Here is a 12,216-nt window from a genome sequence, read left to right as displayed (position 1 = left end):
TCTTCCATAGAAGTGTTCCCAGTTGTCTATGAAAGATATTGCATTTGATTTGCAATATCTTTCCAGCCGGCAATTGACACCAAGTGCCCTCGATATCCATTCATTTCCCACTCCCTTTCTTGGAAGAATGCCACATATGATCGGGATTCCTCCCTTGCTCCTAACTAACTCTATGGCTGTTTTATACCTCTGAATCAGTTCCTCACTCCTAACTCGACCAACATCATTTCCTCCCACGCTAATGCAAATAATGGGATTGTTCCCATTACCAGCCATAATATCATTCATGTTGTTTATAATATCACCAATGCCAGCTCCGGGATAGCAAACCCTTAACCTGTTCCCCCTATCTCTAGCACAAAACGTTCTATCCAAATACCTTATCTGGGAATCTCCCACAACTAATGTTTGCTTAGGTACTTCCTTTACTTTCTGAGGGGCCTGCGCTTCCTTTCTCTTCGTTGCTTTCCCTTTTGCGCGATCCACAGTCTCTCCACAGCACTCGTCCTCCAAAACGTCAAATGAATTAGAAGTTGCTATGGCGTTTGAAGGCGGCTTTATCAAAGTCTTCTTAAGGCCCCTGTCTTTCACAACTCTCCAAGACGAGGTCCCTTTACTGCTGGTCTCCTCCTTCGTTACTTCTCGTTGTTTTTTGAGCTGACGCACCTCCTCCCGCAGAGAGTCCAACTCTGTCCTCAGGGCTCCCACTAGAGTCACCAGGTCCTTAACTACAACTTCCATATTGCTATGATAATGACATCGCAATCCTTACCACTATCAACTGCCTCAACAATGCTAGAATAAAAAGATAACAAATTTGTTAAACATGAACGGCCATTTATAAAACCATGTTGCGACTCAATTATTAATTTATGTTTTTCAAGATGAAGACGAATTTTATTTGCTATTATAGATTCGAGTAACTTTCCCACAATAGACGTTAGGCTAATTGGTCGATAGTTAGACGCAAGTGATCTATCTCCTTTCTTAAAAACTGGTATCACATTAGCAACTTTCCAAAACTCTGGCACTCTGCCTGACTATTGATTTATTAAATATGGTTGACAGTGGGTCACAAAGCTCCTCTTTGCATTCTTTAAGCACCCTGGCAAACACTTCATCCGGCCCTGGGGATTTGTTTGGTTTGAGTTTTACTATTTGTTTAAGAACATCCTCCCTGGTAACTGCTAAACTCGTCAACCTGTCCTCGTCCCCACCCACATAGACTTGTTCGGCTGAAGGCATATTGTTAAGTTCCTCTTTAGTAAATACAGATACAAAATATTTATTAAAAATACTACTCATCTCTTCATCACTATCTGTTATTTGACCTGTCTCAGTTTTTAATGGACCTATCCTTTCCCTAGTCTTAGTACGATATAACTGAAAAAACCCTTTAGGATTTGTCTTTGCTTGCCCTGCTATGCGAACTTCATAGTTTCTTTTTGCTTTCCTTATCTCTTTTTTAACATTTCTAACCAGTTGTACGAATTCCTGTTCTAAAGTGACCTCCCCATTTTTAATTCTTTTGTACCAAGCTCTCTTTTTACCTATAAGGTTCTTCAAATTCTTTGTTATCCACTTTGGGTCATTAGTATTCGATCTATTCAATTTGTATGGTATACTACGTTCCTGTGCTTTGTTTAGAATATTCTTAAATAAGTTATATATTGAATCCACATCGAAATCCCCATTTAAGTCACCTATCGCTGGGTTCATGTCTCGCTCCAAGACCGGCCCACACCCCATACCCAAGACTTTCCAATCAATTTGACCCAAAAAATTTCTTAGGCTATTAAAATCAGCTTTTCGAAAATCTGGCACTTTAACAGAATTTTCTCCTACTGGTCTATTCCATTCTATGCTAAATCTGATTTCTTTGTGATCACTGCTCCCTAGCTCACTCCCTATTTCGATGTCATTAATTTGCGTTTCCCTGTTAGTTAACACTAAATCTAAAATATTATTTTCCCGTGTTGGTTCCTTAATGTGTTGCGTAAGAAAGCAATTGTCAATTAATTCTAGAAAATCTTCTGCTTCACTATTCCGCTTCACTCTGCTTTTATCTTCACTATTGAAAAACATAAATTAATAATTGAGTCGCAACATGGTTTTATAAATGGCCGTTCATGTTTAACAAATTTGTTATCTTTTTATTCTAGCATTGTTGAGGCAGTTGATAGTGGTAAGGATTGCGATGTTGTATACCTTGACTTTAGCAAAGCTTTTGATACAGTGCCACATGAAAGACTGATTAAAAAGATAGAGTCTCATGGTATTGGGGGTGCTATATTAAGCTGGATTAGGGCATGGCTATACCAAAGGAAACAGAGAGTTAGTATAAATGGAATCAAGTCAGAGTGGGAAAATGTTGTAAGTGGAGTGCCTCAAGGCTCTGTCCTGGGACCTCTGTTGTTTATAATATATATAAATGATTTAGATTCAGGTTTGAGTAGCAACATTTGCAAATTTGCCGATGATACGAAAATCGGTAGGGAAATTAATTCGGAGGAGGACTCACTATCACTTCAAGTTGATCTAGATAGGGTTTTGAAATGGTCAAAGGATTGGCAGATGCAGTTTGGTGCTGATAGATGTAAAGTTCTGAGGTTAGGTAATGATGATAGAGTTACAAGATACGAGCTAGATGGTGTTGTGATTGCGAAGTCGGATTGCGAAAGGGATCTGGGAGTTATGATTAGTAAGAATTTAAAACAAAAGGATCAATGCATAAATGTTCGTAATAAGGCAAATCGGACACTTGGATTTATTAATCGCAGCGTTAGTAACAAGACACCTGGTGTGGTTCTCAAGCTATATCTTGCTCTAGTTAGGCCCCATTTAGATTATGCAGTTCAGTTTTGGTCGCCATATTATAGAATGGATATAAATTCACTTGAACGTGTCCAGCGTAGGATGACTAAGTTAATTCCCCAAATTAGAAATCTTTCATATGAAGAAAGATTAACAAAGCTTAAGTTGCATTCACTGGAAAGGCGAAGAGTTAGGGGTGACATGATAGAGGTTTACAAGTGGATGAATGGACATAACCGGGGGGATATTAATAGGGTATTAAAAGTATCAACACAGGACAGAACACGAAACAATGGATATAAATTGGATAAGTTTAGATTTAGGAAAGACTTGGGTAAATACTGGTTCAGTAACAGGGTTGTTGATTTGTGGAACCAATTGCCGCGTAACATTGTGGAGGTGGGGTCCCTCGATTGTTTCAAGCACGGGTTGGACAAGTATATGAGTGGGATTGGGTGGTTATAGAATAGGAGCTGCCTCGTATGGGCCAATAGGCCTTCTGCAGTTACCTTTGTTCTTATGTTCTTATGTTCTTATTCCCTGTTTTGTTCAACCAGTTTATTCCGCTAAAATTAAAGTCACCCATGACATAAATACTGTTAGATCTAGATGCTCTAGATATTTCATCCCATAGATGCTTTGCTTCCATTCTGTCTAAATTTGGTGGCCTATATATTACTCCTATTATAATATTATTAGCTTTTTCGTTTAATTCAATCCAAATAGTTTCTGTGTGTGGCTCTGTTTTGATTCCCTCTTTGAGACTACATTTCAAATTGTCCCTAACATATATGGCTACTCCACCTCCTCGTCTAATATATCTATCTGTGTGAAATAGTTTAAATCCATATATTTGATATTCAGCTAATAGTTCTCTATTTTCTACATTCATCCACGTTTCGGTAAGTGCAATAATATCTATTTTTTCTGTGCAGACAAGAGCATTTAATTCGTTAATTTTATTTCTTAGACTTCTACTGTTAGTGTAATATACCCTAAGTGAATTGTTATTTTGCGGACCTTCTCTTTCCCTGATCGTTTTGCCAATTCCTTTCTCCCACAAACACATACTTTTATTACCTCCTTCCTCCAAATCAATTCCCATACCTCTATCTACTAACAGTTTAAACCCAAACAAACACCTCTAACCACTTCTTCTAACGAGTTCGCAACAGCAACAACCCCAGCTCTCGATAGATGCACCCCATCACGAGCATACATTTCATTTCTTCCATAGAAGTGTTCCCAGTTGTCTATGAAAGATATTGCATTTGATTTGCAATATCTTTCCAGCCGGCAATTGACACCAAGTGCCCTCGATATCCATTCATTTCCCACTCCCTTTCTTGGAAGAATGCCACATATGATCGGGATTCCTCCCTTGCTCCTAACTAACTCTATGGCTGTTTTATACCTCTGAATCAGTTCCTCACTCCTAACTCGACCAACATCATTTCCTCCCACGCTAATGCAAATAATGGGATTGTTCCCATTACCAGCCATAATATCATTCATGTTGTTTATAATATCACCAATGCCAGCTCCGGGATAGCAAACCCTTAACCTGTTCCCCCTATCTCTAGCACAAAACGTTCTATCCAAATACCTTATCTGGGAATCTCCCACAACTAATGTTTGCTTAGGTACTACCTTTACTTTCTGAGGGGCCTGCGCTTCCTTTCTCTTCGTTGCTTTCCCTTTTGCGCGATCCACAGTCTCTCCACAGCACTCGTCCTCCAAAACGTCAAATGAATTAGAAGTTGCTATGGCGTTTGAAGGCGGCTTTATCAAAGTCTTCTTAAGGCCCCTGTCTTTCACAACTCTCCAAGACGAGGTCCCTTTACTGCTGGTCTCCTCCTTCGTTACTTCTCGTTGTTCTTTCAGCTGACGCACCTCCTCCCGCAGAAAGTCCAACTCTGTCCTCAGGGCTCCCACTAGAGTCACCAGGTCCTTAACTACAACTTCCATATTGCAATGATAATATAACACTTCTATCACTTCAAGATGATCTAAATAGGGTTTTGAAATGGTCAATAGATTGGCAGATTCTTATGTTCTTATGTAGTTTAATGCTGATAAATGTAAAGTTCTGAGGCAAGGTAATAATGATAGTTACAAGATACGAGCTAGATAAGAACATAAGAACATAAGAACAAAGGTAACTGCAGAAGGCCTATTGGCCCATACGAGGCAGCTCCTATTCTATAACCACCCAATCCCACTCATATACTTGTCCAACCCGTGCTTGAAACAATCGAGGGACCCCACCTCCACAATGTTACGCGGCAATTGGTTCCACAAATCAACAACCCTGTTACTGAACCAGTATTTACCCAAGTCTTTCCTAAATCTAAACTTATCCAATTTATATCCATTGTTTCGTGTTCTGTCCTGTGTTGATACTTTTAATACCCTATTAATATCCCCCCGGTTATGTCCATTCATCCACTTGTAAACCTCTATCATGTCACCCCTAACTCTTCGCCTTTCCAGTGAATGCAACTTAAGCTTTGTTAATCTTTCTTCATATGAAAGATTTCTAATTTGGGGAATTAACTTAGTCATCCTACGCTGGACACGTTCAAGTGAATTTATATCCATTCTATAATATGGCGACCAAAACTGAACTGCATAATCTAAATGGGGCCTAACTAGAGCAAGATATAGCTTGAGAACCACACCAGGTGTCTTGTTACTAACGCTGCGATTAATAAATCCAAGTGTCCGATTTGCCTTATTACGAACATTTATGCATTGATCCTTTTGTTTTAAATTCTTACTAATCATAACTCCCAGATCCCTTTCGCAATCCGACTTCGCAATCACAACACCATCTAGCTCGTATCTTGTAACTCTATCATCATTACCTAACCTCAGAACTTTACATTTATCAGCATTAAACTGCATCTGCCAATCCTTTGACCATTTCAAAACCCTATCTAGATCAACTTGAAGTGATAGTGAGTCCTCCTCTGAATTAATTTCCCTACCGATTTTCGTATCATCGGCAAATTTGCAAATGTTGCTACTCAAACCTGAATCTAAATCATTTATATATATTATAAACAACAGAGGTCCCAGGACAGAGCCTTGAGGCACTCCACTTACAACATTTTCCCACTCTGACTTGATTCCATTTATACTAACTCTCTGTTTCCTTTGGTATAGCCATGCCCTAATCCAGCTTAATATAGCACCCCCAATACCATGAGACTCTATTTTTTTAATCAGTCTTTCATGTGGCACTGTATCAAAAGCTTTGCTAAAGTCAAGGTATACAACATCGCAATCCTTACCACTATCAACTGCCTCAACAATGCTAGAATAAAAAGATAACAAATTTGTTAAACATGAACGGCCATTTATAAAACCATGTTGCGACTCAATTATTAATTTATGTTTTTCAAGATGAAGACGAATTTTATTTGCTATTATAGATTCGAGTAACTTTCCCACAATAGACGTTAGGCTAATTGGTCGATAGTTAGACGCAAGTGATCTATCTCCTTTCTTAAAAACTGGTATCACATTAGCAACTTTCCAAAACTCTGGCACTCTGCCTGACTCTATTGATTTGTTAAATATGGTTGACAGTGGGTCACAAAGCTCCTCTTTGCATTCTTTAAGCACCCTAGCAAACACTTCATCCGGCCCTGGGGATTTGTTTGGTTTGAGTTTTACTATTTGTTTAAGAACATCCTCCCTGGTAACTGCTAAACTCGTCAACCTGTCCTCGTCCCCACCCACATAGACTTGTTCGGCTGAAGGCATATTGTTAAGTTCCTCTTTAGTAAATACAGATACAAAATATTTATTAAAAATACTACTCATCTCTTCATCACTATCTGTTATTTGACCTGTCTCAGTTTTTAATGGACCTATCCTTTCCCTAGTCTCAGTACGATATAACTGAAAAAACCCTTTAGGATTTGTCTTTGCTTGCCCTGCTATGCGAACTTCATAGTTTCTTTTTGCTTTCCTTATCTCTTTTTTAACATTTCTAACCAGTTGTACGAATTCCTGTTCTAAAGTGACCTCCCCATTTTTAATCCTTTTGTACCAAGCTCTCTTTTTACCTATAAGGTTCTTCAAATTCTTTGTTATCCACTTTGGGTCATTAGTATACGATCTATTCAATTTGTATGGTATACTACGTTCCTGTGCTTTGTTTAGAATATTCTTAAATAAGTTATATATTGAATCCACATCGAAATCCCCATTTAAGTCACCTATCGCTGGGTTCATGTCTCGCTCCAAGACCGGCCCACACCCCATACCCAAGCCTTTCCAATCAATTTGACCCAAAAAATTTCTTAGGCTATTAAAATCAGCTTTTCGAAAATCTGGCACTTTAACAGAATTTTCTCCTACTGGTCTATTCCATTCTATGCTAAATCTGATTTCTTTGTGATCACTGCTCCCTAGCTCACTCCCTATTTCGATGTCATTAATTTGCGTTTCCCTGTTAGTTAACACTAAATCTAAAATATTATTTTCCCGTGTTGGTTCCTTAATGTGTTGCGTAAGAAAGCAATCGTCAATTAATTCAAGAAAATCTTCTGCTTCACTATTCCCTGTTTTGTTCAACCAGTTTATTCCGCTAAAATTAAAGTCACCCATGACATAAATACTGTTAGATCTAGATGCTCTAGATATTTCATCCCATAGATGCTTTGCTTCCATTCTGTCTAAATTTGGTGGCCTATATATTACTCCTATTATAATATTATTAGCTTTTTCGCCCAATTCAATCCAAATAGTTTCTGTGTGTGGCTCTGTTTTGATTCCCCAATGTTGAGATGGTGTTGAGATTGTGAAGTCGGATTGCGAAAGGGATCTGGGAGTTATGATTAGTAAGAATTTAAAACCAAAGGATCAATGCATGAATGTTCATAATAAGGCAAATAGGACACTGGGACTTATTGATCAAAGCATTAAGGACATAAGAACAAAGGTAACTGCAGAAGGCCTATTGGCCCATACGAGGCAGCTCCTATCTATAACCACCCAATCCCATTCATATACTTGTCCAACCCGTGCTTGAAACAATCGAGGGACCCCACCTCCACCACGTTACGCGGTAATTGGTTCCACAAATCAACAACCCTGTTACCGAACCAGTATTTATCCAAGTCTTTCCTAAATCTAAACTTATCCAATTTATACCCATTGTTTCGTGTTCTGTCTTGTGTTGATACTTTTAATACCCTATTAATATCTCCTTTGTTAATTAGTAACAAGACACCTGGTTTTGTTCTTCAGCTATGTCTTGCTCTTCAGCTCTATATCTTGCCCCATTTAGATTATGCAGTTCAGTTTTGGTCGCCGTACTATAGAATGGATATAAATTTACTTGAACGTGTCCAGCGTAGGATGACAAAGTTAATTCCCCAAATTAGAAATCTTTCATATGAAGAAAGATTAACAAAGCTTAAGGGGATATTAATAGGGTATTAAAAGTATCAACACAAGACAGAACACGAAAAACAATGGGTATAAATTGGATAAGTTTAGATTTAGGAAAGACTTGGGTAAATACTGGCTCGGTAACAGGGTTGTTGATTTGTGTTACCAATTACTGTGTAACGTGGTGGAGGTGGGGTCCCTCGATTGTTTCAAGCGCGGGTTGGACATGTATATGAGTGGGATTGGTTGGTTATAAATAGGAGCTGCCTTGTATGGGCCAATAGGCCTTCTGCAATTACCTTTGTTCTTATGTTCTTATGCTATGGTAGTGTGTCCACTCACAGGACGAGTGGTGCCACCCAATACTGTCACTGGCGGTGTATCCTCTCACAGGATGAGTGGTGCTGCCCAGTACTGTCACTATATTGGGCCATATATTATGCTTTTAAATTGGAATATGTTCTGTGTATATATGTATGTGTGCTGTATATAATACCACTACTGTATTACAATATACTGTACTCATATGCAGGCGATGAATCCTGGCTTTGTTGCTGTGGACTCTTCCCTTTCACAGTATATACTCAAATGCTTTAATCTTTCTAACAAATGTGACCTAACATAAGCTTACCCTTCCATTTATCTTTCTTTATCTTTCATTTTATTTATTTCTTTTTTTTTCTGTTCACTGTTTTCTCTTGCGTCCCCTTGCTATCCTCTTCTTATTCCTATTACTATCTCCTTCTCATTCGGTGGTTATAATAGGAGCTGCCTCGTATGGGCCAATACGCTCTCTGCAGTTCTTATTCCTTCTATCCCCTCTACTACACCTTACCTTGCTCCTCACCTCTCTCTCTTGCCTATTTATTGCCAGCATCTACTTCCTCATCACAATTGACTTGAGAATCGTCCCTTCACCTTGTAGTGTGTGGTCTGGTCTACAATATACAGTACTGTAACATCTGTAACATGTCATCTTCAGATGATGCCTTGGAGTCATCAGACAACTCTGACTCAGACAGCAGTTCTAGCTCGAGCAGTAGCAGTAGTAGCCGGACAAGTAGCAGGGCTGGAAGCCGGTCACCAACAGGTAAGCCAAATACATAATGCTTAATACCCATTATGATTTACGTTAATTTTCATGTTTAGAAGTTTTACATTTATAATTTCCTAGACTATACCAGTATATAAGTACCTAAGAATCATGGAAACTACAGAATGCCTATTGGGCATAGCAGCTCTTATTTATATCCACCCAAACTCATACTTTTATAATACTACACCATACTTTTAATATACAGTACAGTACTATCTAACCTTATTTAATGTCAGAGGTTAAGTTCCCAAAGACCATGAATTTAACTGAAATAACATGGAGTGAAACCACGAACTGTCATAGGCCTAGTGTTATAAGTAAGGGTTTCATTCCTACGGTACTGTGAAAGATAATACTGTGTTTTTTCCCCTAATCAGTATGGTATTGTTAAAGAAAGTAATGAAATGAAACAAAGGCATGATTTAACTGTAAACTTTTATTATAAATTGTTACCAGGTACATATATTGGCATAAATGATTTTCTTTAATGAGTGGTGTGACCACTGTGAGATTATTCATCAGATTCAAGGATGGGCATATCTGGATCAAATGGTTATCTCCATCGTTTTTTCTGTTCATGACCATCATCATTCCATCATTCTTCTCGAGTTCATCTCCTTGCCCTTTTCATCATCTTGATCCAAATCATTACTGTCTTCTTTCTTCTGCTGATCCTCCTTCCTAAGAAAAGCATCTATTATCTGCAGAACTTTTTTTTTCTTCCGCTTATAACTTTTAACTGTAATGGTCAATACTAGATTGTAAATTCTTGCATGAAGTATAAGATCATTACAAGTTAGGCAGCTGTGAATTTGTCAAGTGCTTGAAAACTTTCTGATAAAAATCATGTTGGTTCCGGTTGCTTGTCCTTTTCATTTATTTTCTCTTCCACTCATCTTCAAGTTTAAGTACGTTTATTCAGACGATAAGATGCAACTCAAAAGGATAAAGTAGATTAGGCTGTTTCTACCCTCCTCCACTCATATTTCATCCAGCAGTATTAGTTCTTCATTGGTTAAAGGCTGTGTGAGCGTGTCAAGCACTTCATGTATGTCATCCTCGTCAACTTCTTTAAAACCAACTGTGAGAGCTGGCCCAACAGTTTCGTGCCGGATCTCTGGCAAATCTTGCCGCAAAACCTTCAAAAATATTTTTAGTCAAGCCAGGGCTTTTTCTGCAACTATTTGTCAATTTTATTTACACTCCCTTTCCCCCCCCCCCCACCCGACGAGTCCCTAATAATTTCAGGGGGCATCCATAATGTTAAATTTTTATCCTCCCAAACACTGGGGTTCTCTTCACTATTTAAAAATTTAATTAGCGTCTTGAAGGCATGCTGTAAAATGCTTTGAAATTTACTGTGATTTTCTGGTCTGTTGGGTGTGTCAATGAAGTCATTTTGGGTGGCAAAAAATAATCGTAACATTATCTGATACATCATCGAGGTAGACAGGATGGACAGGGGCATATTGAATAATAGTGCTCCTGGGCAGTTTTTCTAGCAGTATATGTTTTTAATTGTAGGACAAAGTAAATACAGTACTGTACAGTCAGGATTGGGTTAAGGGATGGGCTTTTAAATTTTTAGGGGCTGGAGCTCAGGGGCCTCCTCCAATACAATGTAGGATAGCTGTAATTTACACTGGAGCTTCAATAACTTCAGTAACTATTAAACTATCCCTACTGGATTTGTTTTTGTCGCAGCAGGATTGGTGTGAAGTGTTTGAAAATAAAGCAGAAGACAAATTAGAAAGTGTGTAATACTGTAATGAACAAAAAGAGGGCATTAGAAAAGCAAACAAATTTGTTGCTTTCTAGGAAGATGCAAGTTTAGGGTGGAAATGTTTTCCCATCAGACAAGTCATGTTTAGCTCTTTCATTGTACTGCCAACCTGTCATTTTTCTTGCAGTTGTGATGGCTACTTTATTGTGTTCTTTAACCCTCAAACCGCTAGGGGTCCAAATGGCTTAACACCCACAGGCGCAAAAAAAAATCCAAATAATTCTTTTGTCTTATAAAAGTGTTCATTTTTGTTCCCTGATCACGGAAAAAAAAAAACAAAAAAATCGTAGATGGCATATTTTAGCTGCAATAGGGTAGGGAAGTCTGGCAAAAAAGGGGCGTTGACAGAGCCTTCGCCAGACAAGGTCTACTCCGCTCGAGCTGTCAGGCGGCAGTTGCCACAAATATATTATTACCTAATTATTTCAATGTCTCTGATTGATTTTTTCTTAGTTTTTTGCAGTAATATTATTCAGTACAGTGAATTGTGATATATTAATATAATAAAATGTGTGAACCATCGCTGTACTCAAAATTATGGTGTGCATATTAGTGATTCAATTATTTTGTTCATAAAAATAAATAGACAAATAGTTTTGCTGTTATTATACTATATAGACTCACAGGTTATATATAAGTATCTGCATGTTTTGCTCACCATAACGAACCACTAAGTTGGTATTGTGAGTCAAAATGCAACGAGGAGTGACCGCCACACACCAGCCTGCCACTCACTCCCTCAACAACACCTCACTCGCCCTCATTCTCCTCCCACAACACTGTTTTTGCATTTATTCACTATACACAGATGTTATATACTGTATAATTATTTACATGCGAACAAACCTGAATGGTCCCCCATAAGTATTTACATGTTTTGTTCACCATAACTGTACATCTGAGCTTGTATGGTGAGTAAAGGCACAAAGACGTAGTTACTCACAGTCAGCTGGTGGCGGCTGCCCTCAAGGTCTGACACATTAAAATTTTTCCTCCAACAATACTGCTTGTGGTGTTATTGCACTATATACACACACATTATATATTCAGTTGCATATAGTCCTGGGGACCATTCAGGTTTGTTCGCACACATATATAAGTATCTACCTGTTTTATT

General features: G+C 38.3%; 1 protein-coding gene across 2 annotated transcripts in view; it reads left to right on the top strand.

Moving 5' to 3' along the window:
• Positions 1–12,216, top strand: part of LOC123769767 (another transcription unit protein) — a 38,531-nt gene that overhangs the window by 11,700 nt on the left and 14,615 nt on the right. For both annotated transcript variants that reach the window (XM_069301423.1, XM_045761011.2), the window contains exon 2: positions 9,203–9,310. In XM_069301423.1, the coding sequence (XP_069157524.1) occupies positions 9,203–9,310 (108 nt within the window). The remainder of the gene's footprint in view (positions 1–9,202; positions 9,311–12,216) is intronic.

This window comes from Procambarus clarkii, chromosome 45 (assembly GCF_040958095.1).
Source record: "Procambarus clarkii isolate CNS0578487 chromosome 45, FALCON_Pclarkii_2.0, whole genome shotgun sequence".
Taxonomy (NCBI): Eukaryota; Metazoa; Arthropoda; class Malacostraca; order Decapoda; family Cambaridae; genus Procambarus; species Procambarus clarkii.
This window is presented reverse-complemented; position numbering and strand designations above follow the sequence as displayed.